Here is a 22,364-nt window from a genome sequence, read left to right as displayed (position 1 = left end):
ACAGTGACAAGACTGCTGGAGTGAGCAAAACAGATAGAATATTCCTTTATGAGAGCCCAGTTCTCCCCACTCTGGAGAAAAGTGATTTCCTATCCATTGATTTCATATCCTGGAGGTTGGGACCAGATATGTTAGAATCAGGGCTGGCTCCAGGCACTAGCCCACCAATCATGTGCTTGGAGTGGCGCCTGGAGGGGGGCGGCGCGGGGGGTGCTCCGGCCTGAGAGCGGGGCCGCAATTGGGCTCGCCGCCCTCCCCCGGCACTCGGGCCGGTCGGGGAGAGCGGAGAGCCCCAGCCAGGCTCTCCGCCCTCCCCCCGGCGCTCTGGCCGCCAGGGAGAGCAGAGAGTCCCAGCCAGGCTCTCCGCCTTCCCCCCAGCGCTCTGGCCGCCGGGGAGAGCAGAGAGCCCCATCCGGGCTCTCTGCCCTCCCCCCGGCGCTCCGGACGGTCGGGGGTTGCGGCCCGCGGCCAGGCTCGGTGCCCTCCCCTGCCACGCTGCGGGGGAAGGCGGGGGCGGCGGGTGGCTTTTTTGCCTAGGGCGGCAAAAAAGCCAGAGCTGGCCCTGGTTAGAATTACTACACTGACAGCTCTCTTAATTTTGCTAACCACTCAGCTGGATGCCAGTTATAATGTGATTGACTTCGTCGCGTTGCTTGCTATGTGAAAAATTCCACAGTGCTTTCTCTGACCAGTTTGCATTAGTAGCTGAGCTAGTGGAATCTGCTCCATAAAGTGACAAGATAGGGAAAGGCCCTGCTTTAGAGCTGCGTGTGCTGTGTGTGAATGCTGATAGCAGTGGCTCTTTGTGAAATGATTAATAACTGGTATTGGGGTATGTGCAACTATAAATGGTTATCAAAACAGGCCAGGAGTGCAGTGGTTCTAATGCAAAACTTAAATACAAGTGAGACAAGCGTTCTGCTGTAAATTGACACAGCTCCACTGAATAAATTCAAATCCTGAGCTCCTGCCTCTGTTTTAATTCAGGCTGACCTCAGACAAACCCCCGTTGATTTAAATCAATGCTTTGGCTGTGTAAGACCCTTGAGATTTGGCCCTTCAATAATGCAGTGTTACGGTTATAGATTTAACCACACTAAAGTCAGGAAATGATTAAGTTAAGTTTCCCATGCAAACTTAGCCACTGCTCAGCCACTGCCAAAGGCAGGATAGGGGCTGAATAGACCTTGGGTCTCACCCAGTATGGCAATTGCTGAATTCCTTACACATACTGGGCTTGGTTCTCCGGTGCCTTGTGCCTTGTGTGGCCATTTACATCCACGCAAAACTGCAAGGCAGTGGACGAACAGTTGTAATTATTTGTTAGTCTGTTAAATATGTACTGTGGGCTCAATCCTTTGCTGCCACTAAAGAGCACTTAGTGCAGATGTCCAGCAGAGTAAAGATGACTTTAAGCCACCATTGCATCCTTGATTCTGGTGCTGTTCTCTGCTGGGCAAGACTTCTGGCACAGGGTAGAGCAGTCTGAAGGTCTCTCTAAGTTGTGCTGGCTACTCATTGCCCCCACAGGACTGGAGATGGCTGGGGCACAGGGACAACCTGGTCACATTCCTTTCCTCCAGTCATGCCTCTTGCACTGACTATGGATGGGGGATGGGGTAGGAGTTGCTTCAGTGGCTCAACATCACCCAAAGCTCCCCCCTCCTCCAGGACAGGAGAAAAATTTGGCCCAAAATGGGCAAAGTGATGGAGTTCATGTTACTGTGGAGCTTTCTCTTCTACTTCCTCATGTGTGTGAGCTGAAATCCGTCATTTTAATGTTTGGGGGAAAACACGGAGGATATTAGTTAGTTGGTCCGTTTGTTCGTTCCAAGAGACATTTAAACCTCTCCCAGGAAAACTAGCCCAACAGTGTGAGAGCAGCAGTACCTGGCCCCAGTCTCCTATGTTACAGTACAAAAGGGGAACAAGGTTTCTGTCTGTCTGTCTACCTTAAGGTTTCATACTGCCGCCCATCACCATAGGATCTGAGCACCTCCCATGTAAAATTGATAACAACGGCACAGTGCTCAGGGGGCTTCATGGAGTCTCTGGCACTTCTCCCTTTCTAGGATGATAACTCTACTTGGAGTAGGGTTTTTTTGTTTGTTTTTTAAGATGTTTGTTTGTTTATTTTGGGTCATGCTGTATTGGGTTCTTATTATTAATCATATATATTACGGCAGTGCCCAAAGACCAACCAAGAATGGGGCCCCACTGTGCTAGGCCCTTCACAAACATGGACTAGTAGACAGTCCCTGCTCCGAAGAGCTTCCAATCTCAATAGACAAGGCAGGGTGTGGGAAGGGCTAGAACACACAGGCAGAGTGAGCAATGTGGTGGTGGCAAATGTCAGATTAGTGTCATATTTTTATTTTTGTGGCTTTACTTTGGAGGGGATCAGCTAAAGGGAAAGAAAACTGAAGGGAAGGCTGCTGAGGAGGACAGGGCGGGGGAGAAGAGTGTAAAAGGGGCAGGTGTGGAGTGAAACTGAGGCGTAGAGGCTGTGGGGGAAGGGAAGGGTTGGAGCAAACAGCCAATCAGCACAGGGCAGAGAAAGTCCACTCAGACTTGTAGAGAGTTTTCAGAATGGCCAAGGAACAAACCAGGGTCCTTGCTTTGGCTGCTTCTGGCCTTAACCAACCTGAGTCTCTGGCTGGCTCCTTTATAGCTTTCTCCCAAGCCCACATGGGGGTGGGAAGGAGACACCACCTGGGTCCTAGTGCCTCCACAGTGCGGAGAGGGGCTGCAAAGTTGTGGGGCTGAGGGGGACATTGGGGGTGTCAGTGTTATGAGTGTCATTCTTATGGTGGAAAGGCCTTTTCAAAGAGAGGGGTTTTGCAGCAGTTCCTAAAGACCATCAGACTCTGGAGTTGCTGGTCTCCTGTACTGTTCTATTGCTGGATCCCCTCAAGGGAGAGCACTTTGTCCGCAGATCTCAACCACCTTGTCCTGGGCTTTGTGATCTGCATTGTCCCAGAGGAGTGCAGCTTTCATGGTGGTTCATCAATTATAATTTAATCTTTGATGAAGCTGGTGTTTGGTCCATGATTTGCTTCGAAGATTAGGATCACAGCCTTAAACCAGCAGTGGAAGCTGACTGGTAGCCACCAGAAGGACTTGAGCACCGGTCTGATCTGCTCACAGTAGCCTAACCGCAGAGAAGTCGGGCTAAAAATGCTAACAGATCCCCACTGAACAGGTCAGCAGTGATTTTTCATTTGTACAGACATGTTTTATTTTATTTTATTTTTTCACTAAACTTTGTGAAGAGGCTCTGTCATGGGGAGTACAAGCCACATCCTGAGGTTTTGTGTGGGTTGCCACAGGGCTGGTAAGCGGACAAAAGGCATGAATGCATAGTTCAAGGATCAAGCATGGAATATGTAAGTGGGGCCTTCACTAGGCATGATCCTTACATGTCACTTTGAATAACTGATCCTGCCATGTTTTGCATCATCTCTGCATGGTCCATATATGTTGGTTGGAAAGGGGAGCCATTTTTGAGTTACTGGTGAATGATGATAATTCTGACTTTCTTATTTAAACTGAAAAGTATTCTGAATTCTTGCGTAGAGTCACACACACACACACTTGAATGGATTTCTATCACGCATAAAAATCTGTTTATCGTAGCATATTACCATAGCACCTACTAACCCCAGTCATGGAGCAGGACCTCTCTGTGTGTGCACGGTGCTGTACAAACACAGAACAAAAAGATGGGCCCAGCTCCAAAGAGCTTACGTTCTAAGAAATCTCAGTGTCCGCACTGATGTCAGACACAGACAATTTCTTTACCTTACAGCTTGAGCATATTATTCAAATTCCCAAACCTCATCATCTGTACTTTCTGCCCTTCCTGAACCACACAGTCCAATTTCAGAAACACCTGTGACATCATAGTTTTTCACTCTAAAACAGGAACTTTATTAAGACATTCATGTATTTAATAAATGTGTAAAGCCCTTGTCCAACCACAACAAAGCATCCGTCAATAAAATATTGCAAACCATTCCAATCCCAAATAAATATTGTCCAGCCAGCATATACTACACTGCTTACCAGAGCCAAAGGATCTGGGACCAGTGCAAAACCAATACCCCACCCCGCTGAACAAAAGGGAGTAATTCCTAAGGAACAGGGCAAACAGGGAAGAAAAGAGTAAATGTTTATACGTACATTTTGTTGCCACTGTTTAGCTCACTAGTTCGCTGCAGACCGATATAATAATTCCTGCGTTATATGTGCTGTTAATGTGTAGCACTCACATATACAGGTAGGAATGTGATATTCATATTTCCATGTGTTGCTGGGTTTACAGCTGGGAGCTGTTGGAAGCTAGTGCTTTTTCTTCTCACTCTTACAAGGGTAATGCTGCTTTTAACTACTCCTCCTGCCTATTTAATGGAAGGCATTAAGACTAAATTCTCCCCTCTCACTTCTCAGCACATGCACGAGCGACTCTCAGTGATGCCAGTGGGCACTGAAGCGTGCAACCATGTAGACAGAGCTTCTCAATATCGTAAATGTTGTTTTGGGGTTTTTTTAACACGGTTTTTAAAAATTGAGACCATTAAGCAAGGATTCGGTACTTCCCTCCGCCAATCCCCATTTTCCTAGCATGGTACATTTATAGAGCACATTTTCCAGAGGCTACAGGGCAATAGGCTCCTGATAATAGGACCTGTGTGATGTGACCATTTGTAGGTTAAGGGTGTTTTTGATAAATTTATCTTCTGTGTTTTTTATTGGTTTTTGCAAACTGGGTTTGAGAACTTTCAATCACAACACCAAGATTTGGGCTTTTAATACGTCCACTTTGAAATTGAGGGCATGCCTTTTCTCGGTTGTTTTTCACAAGAGTTTTAGCCTATAATCAGGCAAGAGCAGAGGCTACATAACAAGTTAATGACAGAATCAAAGTTCAGAGGAGGAAGCAGGGACCCTGACTGAGACAGCAATGTAAGCAAGTGTGCCCGATGTGTAAAGGTTCCCAGGTGCAAGTAATAACAACTAGCAAGAACAAGGTAGTGAAGGATCTGTCTGAGACCCCCAATAATAGCATTCATCCCTGTGTGAACAGTGTGTTTCCTACAGAGCTGGCTGAACAGTGTCAAAACCTGTTCGCCAAACTGGAAACCATTATTTGATTTGGCCTGTTGTTATTGGCCTGTCACTTTATTAGCCATTGTTTGTGAGCATCCTCAGAACTAACATTTGACTTACACAGATGTTCACAGAAAGCAAAGTTCAAGCCAGTAGCTGATATTTATTGAAGCAAGAAAGGAAATTATTGATATAACAAACCCAAATTCTCTCTGGCTGGAAGCAGTTTACAACCATTCTGGTCATCCAATTGGGGCACAGAAACAATACCATGTGACGGAGGCAACCAGTCACAAAGCTCAGGTAATGACATCCAACTGTGGACTGAATACTCGCTCCAAGAATTTCACAAACAATCCAGTGCTCCAGCGTGTCTGTAGGAATTAGTGGCACCACAATCTCTTTGCAGCCAAGCCAAGAGAGCAGAGATGAGGGCTAAAGTCATCACAGGCTAGATTCTGACGTTAGGCACAGCGCTGAGCAAAAGAGTGCTGTGTGATTTGCTACTCCCAAGAGTAGCCCCGGGAAGCACTGTGAGTCAGAGTCCCCTCTGAGTTACAACTCCTCCCCTGACTCCTCTTTTCCCCCAGGTGGTAGTTACTTACAGCTGGCCTATACCAGCAGCACACTGTGGCACTCCTACAGTGGTTAGCCAATAAGGAGGTGAAGCCAACCCTCCATCCACTGTTCTACCCACCTGTTCCAGGGAAGAACTAAAAAGGCACATAGCCCTACTCATCTCAGAACCTGAGGTCTGGGTTGCTGTGTTGTGGGGTAAGAGGAGTTCCTACTCCCTTGCATAGGTGCATAGTCCCAAGTCACAACCTAGCCCCAAGTAAATTGTTTGCAATGAATAATTTGGCCAACTCTAATTTCTTAGGACCCATGTGATCAGCAGTTTTGCCAGGTGACCTCGGGCAAGTCTCTTCACATCTCTGTCCCTCCAAATCCCATATCAGCAAAACAGGGCTCATGATACTAATTGCCTTTGTAAAGCTCTTAGAGATCTACAGAGGAGAAGCTCTGTATGAGAGTCAGTTATTATTATTTAGTGCTGTTTTGCTGATTTTGAAGGAAGGAAGCGGAGATGTGAAGTGAGTGGTTTTTCCGTCTAGCACATTATCGCATGCCCCTGCGTGCATTTATATACGTACACACACATATATATATCTTTATGGCAGGTGTTTGGTGGACAGCACTTGAAATCGCTCCTCCGTCTAAATAAACAGAACCCAACCATCAACAAACTCCGGTAAAAAAAGTTCTCTAACCGTTCCTCAAGTTTCTGTGACTTCTCCGAAACAAAGCTGCCGCTATTTTGCCCAAAGCAAACAGGCTATCAATTATCATTAAAATTCTTGATGGTAATTGATTTGATCACTTTAGTCTTCAAAAGTCCCCACCGCCACCGCCCCCCGCCATTGCTTTTTGCTGCAGTGGCAGCTCAGCAAGACCTGTTCCAAAACATGGTCCACATTTAATGGTCTCTCATTAGGGGGGAAAAATGCTCATTATTCTGCTTGCCTAAAGATGTGTCTGACCTTGTATTTTTAGCTTCCCTGCTCACACAGCTTAGGGGCCCCACCTATCAGTTTTTCAGCCACATTATCTGGTAATTAAGCATTGTGTTCAGTGCCAGGGTGAAGGCAACTTTATCCAGAGTGATTTGGATGGAGGGAAGGGAAATCAAACCTTTAAAAGCCCCTGTATACTGCTGCTCCATTTCTGCAATGCCTCAACAGATAGCAGCAGGATGCTAAATGCTACGCTTCACTAGCAGAAGGCTCTACCAAGAGCAATTTGTACATACCCAATTAGAATCAGTCTCCCTGCTTTAGCCGGTCCATTTTAATAAGGGGTAAGGAACCACTTTAATAATAAAGATTAGCCATGCTGCCGTATGTCTACCTAAAAACCGCAGCACAAGCTCGCTGAAATCAGTAAGCAGTCTCTTTAAATCAGAGGTGAGCCCCCACAGACATCTCTCCATACCCAGACAGACAAATTCGGTTTTAACGCCGTCAGTGAAGCACAACATAATAACTGACTCTTTTAAAGAAGAGTGATCACTTCCACCCTGGTGTTGGCTGACACTAACCAAGTGTCACCATGAAAAACATCATTGAAAGTGACCTGAAGTACCAGCCTGGAAGTCCTGTAATCAAAACAGATTAAAAAGAGAGAGGAAGTCTTTTTTAAAGGATTTTAAAAACAACGACAGTGATGCCCAGTATGAAATCTCTTTTCTAAGACACCAGACATCCAGCCAGCTCAGGAACACAGAGAAAAATTGGTTCAAAATAACTATAACTAAACCCACCCCTTCTTTTATAACTATTTCCAAACATACTGTCACAAAGCAGGGCGAGTACTGGGCCCTGATCCTTTTGTACCCTAAGGCCTCTTTACAGTAGGCAGTATAAAGGGATCATTTATATGTCGGCTATGTCTACTGGTGTGGACAGCGCAATGTCAGCAGGAAACGCTCTCCCGTCAACATAGCTACCGCCGCTCGTTGGGGGTGGTTTAATTATTCTGACAGGGGAACTCTCTCCCCTCAGCATAGAGCAGCTACATAGGAGATCTTACAGAGTGCCTGGAAACCCTTCCATGGCTCTCACAGCATAAAGGAGATTTAAAAGTAGAATGAAGTAAAGGGGCCTTAGTGTAACTGAGACTCAGGCCCTTTGAGTTGTGAGCAGGACTATCCTAAAGGTACTGGCATCCTAGGGAAGGAATTTTTGGGTGGCCTCTTTCCACTTTCCCTTGGCCTAGTGGTTTGGGGCGAAGCTTTAGATGTGAAATATCTTGATTTTAGTAAGGCTTTTGTCACGGTCCCATACGATGTTTTCACAGGCAAACTAAGAAAATGTGGTCTAGATGAAACTACATAAGGTGGGTGCACAACTTGTTGAAAGACCATACTCAAAGAGCAGTTATGAATGGTTTGCTGTAAAACGAGGGATATGTGTATCTGGTAGGGTCTCACAAGAGTCTGTCGTGGGTCCAGTATCATTCAATATTTTCATTAATGACTTGGATAATGGAGTGGAGAGTAGTACATTTATAAAGCTTGCAGATCACACCAAGCTGAGAGGGATTGCAAGTGTAACCCACACACCTTCTGGGTGTGGTGTTCTGTCCCATCTAGTGGCACTGAGACCACTTAGAGAGAATTAAATGAGATTGCTCTACAGGCTTAGCTAAGAGCCAGTTGGCTTTTAGCTCATGCTGTAGAGGCTCGTGCACTAAGCTCTAGAGGTCTCCTGTCCTCGGTGTTACACAAGCACTTTGGAGGGCAGGATTAAAATTCAAAAGGACCCTTGACAAATTAGAGAATTGCTCTGAAATCAACAAGATGAAATTCAATCAAGACAAAGTACTACAGTTAGGAAGGAAAAAAACAAATGTAAACTACAAAATGGAGACCTGTTCAAATATGTTAAGGGCTGTTATAAAGAGGACAATGATCAATTGTTCTCTGTGTCCTCTGAAGATAGGACAAGAAATAATCTGGTTAATCAGCAGCAAGGGAGATTTAGGTTAACTATTAGTAAAGGCTTTCTAACTGAAAGCATAGTTAAACTCTGAATTAGGCTTCCAAGGGAGATTGCGGAGTCTCCAGCCTTGGAAGTTTTTAACAACAGGTTGGACAAATGCTTGTCAGGGATGGTCTAGGTTAACTTGGTACTGCCTCAGCACAGGGGGATGGACTTGTTGACCTCTCGAGGTCCCTTCTAGCCCTGCATTTCAGTGATTCTATATCAGCAGAGATGAAGTGGGAATCAGGATCTAAATTTCCACAAAGTTCCTCTGATGTTCTGATTTTATCCCAAATCCAATTATAAATAAACGGTCAGATCCTCAGTTAAGGAAATGTGGTCTAGATGAAACTACATAAGGTGGGTGCTGGTGTGTTCTCATTTATTTTAATTCAACTACATTGATTTACACTAGTTCATGACCTGGCCCTTTCAATGTTAACCATATGTTAATTTAAAGACAGCTATATCTCTGCAGCATCTCCGAATGCTGACATAGCTAGCTGCCTGCGTTTTGTGGGGTTGGTTTCAGCAGATGATGAACCTGTGACTGAATGCCTTTCACAGGACACACTGCCCACTTGAATATCACTGGCTTCCAAGGGCACCCCCAGACATTTTTCACATGGTATGAATCATGCTCACTTTAACTTAGCATGGAGTTTACCCATATGCCTTCTTATCTTACACTAGGCAAAACCCTAGCAAACCCCCCTCAGGTCTGCCCCCTTCAGGTCTCCCCGCCACCCCTCTCCCGGCCGGCTCCCCTGTGTGGGCACTCATCACAGCTCCCCATATTTGTAGCAGGTCTTGATGCTGTGGCTGAGTGAGTTCTGCAGGTGGAGCAGAGAGGACACGGGCTGCTGGAAGCAGGAAAAGGCCAGGCAGGCCCTTGTGGGAGCCTGGTGCAGGAGCCAGCAACATGGTAGCAGAAGCAGGAAGCAGCACTGGCCCCCTGACTGCCCACTCAGGTTTGGCTCAGTGGCCCTCCACCATGACTGGGGGTGTTGGGGGCAAATTTGAGTGAGTGGCTTTGCGACCTGGCACATGGGGGGGGGGCACCACACTGGTCAATTTTGGCCCCACCGCCCCGCATCATGATGGAGGGCAATGGGGCCAAACCTGAGTGGGTAGTGGGGTGGCCAGTGCTGCTGCTCCTCACCACTGCCATTGGTCTGGCTCCTGCACCAGTACCTGAACCACACCAGTCAGAACTCCGTTTGGGCCACCTCCATGAATTGGGCTGCAGGCCCATTAGGTTTCCTGTGCCCCACTCTGGCCCTGCCAGTGGAAAACACCCTGCATAACATGCATAGGGCTACAGATGCCACTGCAAGCTTTTACATATAGAAATAGCTCAAGAAAACTCATATGTATTCTTATTTCCCCAGAGACTTTGGAAACAAATTTGTAAAGCCAATGTTACACTTCCAAAATGTTCTGTCTTATATCTTCGTCCCACATTCTTTATTAGACTAATTTTGAATTCTGTTGTTTGCCATGGGCTCTCTAAGCTAAGGTCCCAAGGCAAAAAAAAAAAAAAAACTATTGAAACTACAGTCAGAGAAAGTTTCATCTTGTGGGGGAGAATGCTAATGTACAGTCCCAGATTTTTTTAAAAATAGATCTTGTTTGAAAACATAAATAAAATGACTGATTAGACTTAATTAAAAATGCAGTCTTCTAGCTCTCCTAGTGGCAAAGTCCTTGATTAGTTTACGGCATTCTATTTCGCCAGCAATTTCATTTCCAGTTGAAATCAAAGCCTGTCCACTCATTCTCTACGTGATCCATAGTTGACCTCAGGTTATTTTATTTTATTTAATTTGATGAGTTTCAGCTTTGAGAAACTGCTCTCAGCCGAAGTGACACTCCCAGGCACTGTGTGTATGTTCCCCTGCACAACATACATATTGGGAAACAGTTTGCCAAGCCCTTTCAAGAGGGATACCAGAATGGAGGATTAGGGCTGTTAGAATAATGCTGGAAAGATTTTTTTCAGCTCATCACAAAGCCCAACATCATTTATTTCAGAGGAATAAATATGACACCACAAGCTCAAGAGAGCCTTCTGTTTCTGAAGGACATGCTGCTCCTGGACACTTCGCCGTCTGCTGATGTGACCGAGACCATTGAAATGGACACTGCCGGGGAGCACTTTCATTTGCTCAAATGTTGGCATTGTTTGAGAATACTGAAACATCCCAGGCAGTGGGACAGATGCTCAGCTAGTCTAAACTGACATAGCTCCACTAATTTGGAAAAACCGATTTCCACCAGCTCTGGATATGGCCCAACGTTCTCCAGATCATTCCCATTCCCACATTTTCCTTTTCCTGTGAATGAAACCTTGAGTTCCAACCAATCTTATAGATTCTGGAACAGTACTGACCTCTATAGCTGATCCTCCTCTGTAGGCTTGGCATTGTTTCCCTGGATGTTTTTGAGAAGTTCATGTAGCTGCCTGATTCCTGTGTCCGGATCAGCTGATGAACGCCTACCCAGTTAACTCTGCACCAAATGCCATGCTAGACAGCCACAGTACTCAGCACCTGGAAGTTTTTTAAGCTGACATCCAGGACTAGAGGCTCCATGCTTCACCAGTTCCAGTTTCTTGTCATAATGTTACTGACTCAAGTGTGTGTGAACATATTATCCTTTAAGGGGCAGTTTACAGAGCGGAAACGTAAATAGAAGGCCTATTGCTACTATGGTCAGCTAATATGGCCATTCTTTTTTTCGCTCAAGTAGTAGAGGCTTGTGGTTTGGGGACTGAAGGGTCTAGCCCTGGTTCCACATTATGGGGTATAAGTGATGACCGTGATGTCTATACATAAGCTGTTTAAGCAAGGACTATCATTTACTGTATGTTTGAATGGTGCCTAGCATTGTGGGGCTCTGACCTGGCTGTTGTTTAGGTGTTATCACAATGTAAATGTTAAATGACAATATCAGTATAGCATGTGGATTCATTACAGAGTGAGAAAGCATCACCGGCTTGGCAGAATATTGCGAATACCGTAGATCTTGCTTTTCTGCTGTATTTCACATGAGGGTTTGATGGCCGGTCACACTTATGGAGTTGTGTTGTGAAAATCCTCCAATGAGAATCCAAGAACTAAGTTCAAACTGGGACATCCACATGGAACATAAAGTGCCTAGAGATTCCCATTCTCAGCACCAAACGCCCATATTTTTTCCCTCTTCATGATGGAACTATTGCTGTTATATCCCTTTTGGCAACTATTTTCCATAGAGATTCCAAGCTGATTCAATGCTATAATCAGGGCTTCTGGGAGATCTTGACTACTGCTACCTGCAACATATGTTCACAAAAGTGTTTCCCATTTCAGATCACTGCTCTAATAATGTCAAGAAGACTCGGTGTAAATGACATTTGCTCCTTGGGGCTAGTGTCAGGGATGCAGTCTAATGAATGGTGGCTTGATATGCTAGTGAAAAGTCCAATAGTTTGGAATTAATTCTTTGAGACGGGAGCTGTATTAGTTCATTCTGAATGAGATGCAGAGCTCATGACAACTGATGCTTCTCACATATATTCTTGCATAACTGGATCCATTTTTTAAGTACCTGAAATGTGCCAAAAAAGCTGCCATGTTTCAAGTGGAATAATTCACTTACCAGTCTCCAAGAACTATATCCCATTAGCCTTTCAAAAATCCCCTTATATCCTATTAGCCTTTCAAAAATCCCCTTATATCCCATTAGCCTTTCTGCCAGGGTATGGTCTCAGAACTGATTACTCATTGGTTTTCTATGTCAGCATGGTGACAAGGCAGTAGACAGGATTCCAGTTCAGACCATTTCTGTGCAAATTTTATTCTGTAGCCCAGAGAGCAATTATGTTCGTTAGGAAGCTGTGTCACATCTTTCCAAATGTTTTAGCCCCAAAGAGGTAAGTTTTATTTTAACAGTCAAATCTTCAACCAAAGCAGAAAAGGTAACTGTTTTTGAGAGAATGCAGTAGCCCTCTCCAGATAACTTTTCCCATTAGGAAGGGTTTGCTTATAATTAAATTGGCAGTTGTCACCAGACCATGGAAGATCAAAAGCTACTATTCAGATAGGTTGTTTTCTCCAGCAATATGCATTATACCAGTGCTCTCACTGCAGTCACCTCAGGTCAGAGTAGCAAGATCATCATAGTCACTCATGAGATTAGAAATGGTATGTTCTTATCATGCTTCAATTTTTCAAGTTCAGAAAGAAAACATGAATCGCAATACTAGGGGTGTATCTTCTCAAGCGGATCCATCAACAGCATCCTATTTAGGTGGAGAATTCTCCATTTCTGAACCACAAGTCCAACTGCACATACTGCAAATCAGCTGGCTCAAAACTGACTGCTGCAGACCCCTGCTCCTGCTGCCGCTGCTCTGTGCAGGGCTTGCCTCCTTGTGTCACGTTAGAGTAAGCCTGAGGGTTACTCTAACTTACAAACAAACAAAACAAACACTTCCTGAGGCTGTTATGCAGGCTTTAAGACCACTTTGTGCTGGCAGTTTGGCACATAGTAGTCACACCATAACAGAGTATCTGACCATGTAATTTGGCATTTGACCATGAGTCTGACTGACCATTACAATGTCTAGAACCAGATAAGGGTGTGTTCTGCAGAACTGTTCACTACATGGCTTTCTGCAAGGTAGCTTTAAAAATGTAGTAAACACCCTGCTCATTATTAGTTGCAAGACTTCTAATTAGTGGTATATAATGATGAAAGAATGATATAGAGCAGGGTAGGCAACCTATGGCACACGTGACACCTTCGGCATGCGAGCTGATTTTCAGTGGCGCTCACACTGTCCGGGTCCTGGCCACCGGTCCGGGGGGGCTCTGCATTTTAATTTAATTTTAAATGAAGCTTCTTAAACATTTTAAAAACCTTATTTACTTTATATACACCAATAGTTTAGTTATATATTATAGACTTCTAGAAAGAGACCTTCTAAAAATGTTTAAATGTATGACTGGCATGTGAAACCTTAAATTAGAGTGAATAAATGAAGACTCGGCACACCACTTCTGAAAGGTTGCCGACCCCTGGTGTAGAGAGAGCAGGAACAAGTGATCCAAGCTGAAGGGGCCTGCTTGCACCGCCAAAAGGAGATCATACGTAGACTCTGTACAGAATTCTGCTCTTACTGGTGTAAATAAGGAGTGATCCCATTGAACTCAATGGAGTTACACTGGTGTAAAACTAGTATAAAGTCAGAATCAAGCCAAGTGGCCATCTACGTGACCTGTAACTTCTAAAAACATACAAAATGCGTACAATTGAGCTTGTAAGACAAATATTCCAACTGGTGGTTATTATTATTATTTATCATAAGTATTGCAATAGCACCTAGAGGCCAGAGCCCCATTGGGTTAGGTACTGTACAAAAACATAATAGATGGTCCCTGCCCAAAATAGCTTAATCTAAGTTTAAAAACAAGTGGCAACAGGAAGATACATCAGACAAACCGAGGGAGCACAAATTAACAAAGAAACATGCTAAGCAGTGGTCACAGCAGCCTCATTGTGTGCAGTGGTTTTGTGTAGTAGGCAGAGGAACTAAGCTGAAACCAGCAAAAAAACTTCACTCATGACCTTAAAATAAGATTTAAACACAGTTCACCAAAGGCAAACAGCTACTGCATTTGTGCATTGTGCCACTTTTCTTCAGCCTGACTCAAGATCTCCTGGACAACAGAAAGAACAGGAGTACTTGTGGCCCCTTAGAGACTAACAAATTTTTTTGAGCAGTTTGTTAGTCTCTAAGGTGCCACAAGTACTCCTGTTCTTTTTGCAGATACAGACTAACACAGCTGCTACTTTGAAAACTGGTCAACAGAGAAATTAATTTAAGTCAAGGGAGAACCTTGAATGTTTGTTTAAAATTAAACAAGTAGGGGAACTTGTATGCTCAGACTCCCTTAATGGGAGTATTCTATTTTCAGAGCAGAAAGCCATAGATAATTACAGCAAGGTGAGTCTGACTGGTAAATTTAGGGTTGGAAGACCATCTGGGTAACAGAGAGATTGTGATTGGGTTTTATGATGGGCACAAGGACAGGTGAAAAGGATGCTGCATGAATGAATCATTCAGTCATTTTACATCAATATATACTACAAGCATGTTATAGACTTGAGCATTATGTGATATAGATGGTTATAAGCACATTATTAGAAAGTAGTGTAGAGATGGTTATAAACAACGTGTTGGACTCTGTAACAACTGATTAACCATTTTAAAACATCTATAGTCATAATTTATTAACCCTTTATAAACTATTTATAAATGTACCCTTATAATACAGCGTGACTGATCTTTCACTGCTTGTACAGATGAGAGGAAAGGGAAGCGGAGAATCCGGACGACATTCACAGCAGAGCAGCTCCAAGAGCTAGAGAAGATTTTCCAGGTCACTCACTATCCCGACATTCACATCCGCAACCAACTGGCAGCAAAGATCAATCTCCCCGAAGCCAGGGTCCAGGTATAGTCTGTGCCCCTAAAATGACAGATGCATCACACCAATCCAAACACACACACGCTGCAGCCATACCTTCTAGTGAAGGTACATTTATAAATTGTCTATTATTAATCATTATTATTATTATTATTCCTGGCTCTTATATAGTACTTTTTCATCTTTAGATTTCAAAATGCTTTACAATGGAGCTCAATATCATTATCCCCATTTTACAGATGGGAGGGAAAAGTATCTTTCACCCTCGATGGGATTAACCAAATGGTTAATAAATAACAGATGTAATAAGCAGCATATCACAGACATAAGTAATGTGTTATAAATGTCAATAAGCAACCTGCTGAACTCTATAACAACTGACTGGCCACTTATTAAAATATCTACTAATCATTTATCAATCCTTTACAAACTCTTTATGTACATTCAATATGAAGTGTGACCCACATGCCTGTTCCGCACTATCTCAAAAATTAGCCCAAATGGAAACATAGTCTGTTACCTTTGGTAGTTCTCTGTTTGATACCATATGTGGTAGACCCATGGGCCACATTCACGGGGCATAAATCAGCATATCTTCGCTGGGCTTTAATGGAATTACGCTGATTAATGCCAGCTGAGGATCTGATGCCATAACCTTACTGCATATGAGATCTATTACATCTGAAAGATATTAGCATGCAGCAGATTTGGACGCTGTTTACAAGACACTAGAGGGGAATGCCACGTACTTTATAACTGAAACGTGCTTAGCCCAATTCTGTATGGAAATCTTCCATCTGCAGGGCTAATCTACTCACAAGATGCTGGTTCTGGGCTCTCTCTCCTACTCTGTGGGAAGGGTTTCCATACTACGAGGCATCCGTGTAAATGAATCCCAGTATAATACATGACATTTAACACAGAGGACAGTTTATATGACTGGGACTGATTTTCAACTAGCTATCATTTTATTGCCTAATATTTCGATGACAAGAAGGCATTCGAATGGAACAGCCACCACACAGACATCGGCAGGGACAGTTTACTCACAATGCCCTACCAGTATATAAAGCACAAGAAGGGGGGCTATTTAGTGTCTGCTGTAGACCACCAAATCACACTGGAGAATAGGACGACCCGCTGCTGAAGTACCTATCTAGAATGTGTAGGGAAACAGCTGCATTATCATGGAGTACTTCAATCTGAGTGGCATATAATGGAGCTCTCATGCTGCCAACACTAAAACATTCTTAGAATTTCTAATAATTATAGATGACATTTTCCTAACTCAAGCACTGTTGCACTTGCATCCATTATTTAAATGAGATTATAAGTTTGGTTGATAACAGTAACAGTATTGATGTGATATGCTTAGACTTCCGGAAGGTATTTGATTTGGCATTGCACAACATTTTTATTAAGATGCTCGAATGATGTAAAATCAACATGGCACCTATTATATGGATTAAAAGCTGGCTAATTGACAGGTCTAAAAATGTAATTGTAAATGAGGAATCATCTCTGAGCTGGTGTTTCACGTGGCGTCCTGCAGGGTCCTGCGCTATTTATCATTTTTATCAATGACCCAAAAAGAAAACTTAAAATCCTTGCTGATAAAGTTGCAGATGACAAAATGATCAGGGGAGTAGTAAATACTGAAGAGGACAGGTCACTGATACAGAGCGATTTGGATCGCTTGGTAAACTGGCTGCAAGCAAACAATATGTGTTTTAATACAGCTAAATATAAATGTATACATCTAAGAACAAAGAATATAGGCCAGGGGTGGGCAAACTTTTTGGCCTCAGGGCCACATCGGGGTATGGAAATTGTATGGCGGGCCATGAATGCTCATAAAATTGGGGATAGGGGTGCGGGAAGGGGTGAGGGCTCCAGCTGGGGGTGCCGGCTCTGCGTGGGACCAGAAATGAGGAGTTCAGGGTGCAGGACGGGGCTCCGGGTTGGAGTGCAGGGGGGTGGGGTGAGGGCTCTGGGGCGAGGCTGGGGATGAGGGGTTTGGAGTACTGGAGGGGGCTCCAGGCTGGGACCGAAGGGTTCAGAGGGCAGGAGGGGGATCAGGGATGGGGCAGGCTGTTGGGACATGGGGGGGTGAGGGCTCTGGCTGGGGAGGCAGGCTCTGGGGTGGGGCTGGGGATGAGAGGCTTGGGGTACAAGAGGGGGCTCTGGGCTGGGATCGAGGGGTTCAGAGGGTGGGAGGGGGATCAGGGCTGTGGCAGGGGATTGGGGCACTGGGGCGTTCAACGTGCAGGCTCCAGGCGGCGCCTATCACAAGCAGCTCCAGGAAGCATGTCCCCCCTCTGTCTCCGAGGCACGGCCAGGTGGCTCTGTGCGCTGCCCCGTCTGCAGGCGCCACCCCTGCAGCTCCCATTGGCTGGGAACCGCGGTCAATGGGAGCTGTGGGGGCGGCGCCTGCGGATGGGGCAGCACACAGAGCCGCCTGGCCACGCCTCTGTGTACTACGAAGAAGCCGGAGAGGGGTCATGCTGGCTGCTTCCTGGGCACCGTGCAGAGTGGGGCAAGCCTCCAACCCTGCTCACCGGCTGGAGCACCGGAGCGGGGCAAACCCTCGACCCCGCTCTCCGGCGGGAGCTGAGGGCCGGATTAAATGGTCTGATGAGCCAGATGTGGCCCACAGGCCATAGTTTGCCCACCCCTGATATAGGCCATACTTACAGAATGGGGGACTCTATCCTGGGAAGCAGTGACCCTGAAAAAGCATTGGGGATCATGGTGGATAACCAGCTGAACATGATCTGTGTGTGACCCTGTTGCAAAAAGGGCTAATGCACATAGGCGCCGACTCCATGGGTGCTCCGGGGCTGGAGCATCCACAGGAAAAAAATTGTGGGTTCTGAGCACCCACTGGCAGCCCCCCTACCAGTACCTTCCCCTCCCCACAGTGCCTCCTGCCTGCCAGCAGGCCCCACAGATCAGTGCCTCCCCCTCCCTCCCAGCGCCTACCGCCTGCCACGGATCAGCTGTTTTGCGATGTCTGCAGGTGCTGGGGGGTGGGGGAGGACTGAGGGCAGAAGTGGGCGGGAAGGGGCGGGGCAAGAAGAGGTGGTGAAGAAGTGGGGCAGAGCGAGGGTGGGAAGAAGCAGGGTGGGGGTGGAGCCTTGGGGAAAGGGGTGGAGTGGGGGACAGGGCCTGGGCAGAGCCAGGTGGCGCACCCCTTGGCAGATTAGAAACTTGGCGCCTATGCTAATGCATACCTTAGATATATAAACAGGGAAATCTCAAGTAGGTGTAGAGAAGTTATATTACTTCACACTGATGCAATCACTGTTGAAATTATGTGTCCATTTCTGGTGTCCACAATTCAAGAAGGATGTTGAAAAACTGGAGAGGGTTCAGAGAAGAGCCTTGAGAAGGATTCAATGATTGGAAATCATGCCTTCTAATGAGAGACTCAAAAAGCTCGATCTGATTAGTTTAACAAAGAGAAGGTTAAGAGGTGATGTGGTCAGGCTATCAGTACTTACATGGGGAACAAAAATTTTATAAGAGAGGTCTCTTCAATCTAGCAGACAAGGGTATAACAAGATCCAATGGGTGGAAGTTGAAAATTCTAGCTGGAAATAAGGTGTAAATTTTTAACAGTGAGGGTAATTAACCATTGGAACAAGTTACCAAGGGTCATGGCAGATTCTCCATCAATGGAAATTTTTAAAATCAAGACTGGATGTTTTTCAAAAAGATCTGCTCTAGTTTAATCACAGCTATTGGACCTGAAGCAGGAATTAACTCAGGGAAATCTTATGGCCTGCATTATGCAGGAGGTCAGACTAGAGGATCACAATAGTCCTTTCTGGCCTTATAATCTATGAATATGCCTCAAAATACTGACTTTGGAAAGATCACCATAAAGGGTGAGAAGGTAGCTGAGTCTTCATGGCCCATTCCATCTTTGACCATTCTGTAAATAATCCAGAAAGGGGTAATTTTGTGATGCATTTTGTCATAGGAATCCTGTCCCCTAGATACTGGACTAAGTTGTTTCACACATATGTTCCAATACATATACAAGCTCATACACAAGTTTGTCTTTTCAGGAGCTTTTAGCCAGTAGCAACATAGCAGACACCTGACATTCCAAGTAATTCATGTGCAAGAGATGCAAAAATAATTAACCTGTTTGTTGCTGGATTTTTTTAAAAAATCACATATTCAACAGTAACTACTTTTGGTTACTAGTATCCTTTGTTCAGTTTGAACCACTTACCAAGGAATGAAAGACTTGCATTCCATTCACGAGCTCCTGACACAAAAGAAGGTGGGTTTAAATATTTTTGACCGAGCAATGCAACCAATGATACACCCATGTACCGCTATAGTGGTTAGTCTGTAAATATTTAGCTATGTCTCTAGAACTAGCCAGGAAGATCAAGTCAGCTGGCAGACAGATGCTCCTTGGAGAAAAGTAGGAATCTTTTAGCTAGGGCAAGTTTAATGGATACAATTTTCAAAAGCACTTGAGTGACTTAGGCTCAAGTCCCAATGAGACACAGACTCCTTAAATCATTCTAGTGCTTTAAATTTTTTTACCTGGTAGTATAGAAAGAAGTGTCATCAATATAGTTCAGTTGGTAACACTTTCATCATGAGCCAGTAGATCATCCAACTGAACCCTGCATCAGGTCTTTCATTGTTATGTCCGCTGCTGAAACTGTTCTCCCATGCTGGGAAAAGGAGCAGTGTTGTACTAGGGGCTATGCCCTTCAGGAAAAGCATTAAAATAAGGACCCCTCAATATGTCTCTGATTGCTGTTTATAGATCCCTTATCACTTTCCCAAAAGGATAATGGAAAGCCCCTGTATCCTGGCTGACAGACCTCGCGCAATGTGCGCTATTGCTGATCAAACAATGGTTGCCATGTCTGTCCAAACACAAATACTACACAGCCTATCCATTACCTATAGTATGAAAGGTGTATTGTGAAAGCAAATTCTTTTCGGTAGATTTGGCCATTAGCCATACAGGCCTCTCCATCAAGTCTTCAAAGAGTATCAGAAATGGCTCTTTGAAACAGATGTGAACTTTTCTTTTGACCTGTCTTATTCCTGTCATACCTTCATTTGCCTTCCCTCCTTCCCCCCTGCACCCAGATCTGGTTCCAGAACCAGCGAGCAAAGTGGAGGAAACATGAAAAATTTGGCTATTTTGGTGGCCTCCAGCATCTGACCGAAGCCGATTTCATTCCAGCTCCAAAGTTGGAAATCACAGTGAGTATGGGAGGCCATGTGTAAAGGAAGTGAGCAAGACAGAGAGACTCACCCTTTTCAGTATCACGCCCTTGTACAGCTGTTACCTGAGGGAGGGGGGAAGAAAAGAAAGAGTCTTTGTGACCCAGAAGAATTCCATTTTTTCTCAGAGAGAGACATTGTGTCATTCCTCCTGAAACTAAGTCTATTCAGTGCATATTTGGGGAGGTGTCTCTTTGCAGAAATATTGTTTTCCCCCTTTTATTTCCAAGCCCTTTCCCCAAAAAGTCTGCACTGGACCAACCTGTCCTTCCAGATGAATTTTAATTAGACACATGGAGATCAATCAAGAGTAATACAATGCACTTCATCCCTTCAGGGGCTGAATATGTTGTCTCTGGGGCCCTCACCTTTTTGATATCCATTTTTGAGCAACCATTTGAGAGGAGGAACACCTTGCAGAAGCCATTGGCTAGAAGAGGACTAGATAGGAACTTTGGTGTAGGCAACCATACCACCTCATTTCTGTACAAAATCCTTGCTATGTTCACCCTGTTATGTTAATCTGTGCTTGTTTGCCCTGGTATTGTTCCCTAGATTGGACAGCATTATCCAGGTTGGTACACATGGTATCTCTCTCCTATTTCAGGAGTGAGTGAGGTTCTGTGGCCTGCAATGTGCAGGTCCAACTAGATGATCAAGATGGTCCCTTCTGACCTTAAAGTCTACGAGTCCTTAGTTTTCATTGCTGAACACTGGGAAAATTCCTGGGCTGCTCGTAAATTACATCTAACTAAAGGTCTGCGTTGACTTTTTAAAGAATTCTCTTCTGTTTTTTCCCTCACTTATGACAGGGTTCCAGCCCGATGCCCAGCAACGTCCGTGCTGCAGGCCCCCCCATTGAGTATTACTCACCAGCCCAAGGGTATCTGACATCAGCCTGGCTGCCCAACACATTGCCTTTTGCTCCCACACACTTGGACCCGCTGCCCTTGCCTAAATGTTATCTGTTCTTTGACTACCTCCCTCCATATGGCATCCCTCTGCCCCAGAAGACTGAATGGAACAGTGTTTGTGCCAGTTCCACATAAAAGAGGATGAGGAGGAGCAGGAGTGGGAGACTCTGGGGGCATCCTTTCATCATTTCTGACAGATCATGTTCATGGGCAGGTGGGGTTCTCTTTGGAACAGGACTGCTCAGCCTTTGGATGGCGTGTGGTGCGAAGCCAGCTTGGCATAGCAGTCATATTGTAGCAGAAAACCAAAGCCGGGCTAACACCATAGAGTACCACTGAACCTTGGAAAGTGCTCTATCATCATCCTTAAGAAGAGTGTGCTTTGAAACAATATGACTTTCCAGAGGTCATGTACCTAATGGGATAGTGCATTAAGCAGTCCTGGTGAAGAGCTGAAACTTTCTTCAGCCCTCAGAAAACACCGAATGATCTTGTTGCATGGATGATCTGAGGCATTGAGATTTTAGCAGGTTGAATTCCTGTGCTGAGGCCCACTAGTGATGGTCACTACAAAAACCCTGGCTATTCCACTGACCAAAATGGTTGACCCAAGCAGATGTGGGTCTCTTTCCTTGCAAATGTCACATTGGTCCTGTTTCTCTGGATGGAAGAAGATTTAGGTCAAAGATCAACCTTAACTTGTTTTCTCTGGAATGGGAGGGTTTGATTTGCTTGTTGTATTTTGACTTGAATAAAAGAGGATGAATACAACTTGTGCTTGACTATAACAATCCGAGAGGGATATCCATACTGAGCTGAATATTTAATATCTTAGCCTCTGGGGTTGAGAGATTTCTGTAGATGGTTAATTAAAATGTTTGAGAGGAAACCTCTCTTTTTTGACCTGAATTAAGTAAGCACTAAAATCCCATCAAAAACAACACTTAAAAAGACACGGGCTAATTGGTTAATCTACTAGACATAATAGAATGGTTGTAGGCAGTGGTGTTGTAGCCATATTGCTCCCAGGATATTAGAGAGACAAGGTGGGTGAGATA

General features: G+C 44.8%; 1 protein-coding gene across 1 annotated transcript in view; it reads left to right on the top strand.

Annotated features, from left to right (window-relative positions):
• ISX (intestine specific homeobox) overlaps positions 1-22,018 on the top strand; it is a 37,061-nt gene extending 15,043 nt beyond the window's left edge. The window contains exons 3-5 of the mRNA XM_054032541.1: positions 15,003-15,154; positions 20,255-20,371; positions 21,205-22,018. Of these exons, the coding sequence (XP_053888516.1) occupies positions 15,003-15,154; positions 20,255-20,371; positions 21,205-21,441 (506 nt within the window). The 3' untranslated portion in view covers positions 21,442-22,018. The remainder of the gene's footprint in view (positions 1-15,002; positions 15,155-20,254; positions 20,372-21,204) is intronic.
• Positions 22,019-22,364: the final 346 nt, after the last annotated feature.

The sequence above is a fragment of the Malaclemys terrapin genome, chromosome 1 (assembly GCF_027887155.1).
Source record: "Malaclemys terrapin pileata isolate rMalTer1 chromosome 1, rMalTer1.hap1, whole genome shotgun sequence".
In the NCBI taxonomy this organism is placed as follows: Eukaryota; Metazoa; Chordata; order Testudines; family Emydidae; genus Malaclemys; species Malaclemys terrapin.
This window is presented reverse-complemented; position numbering and strand designations above follow the sequence as displayed.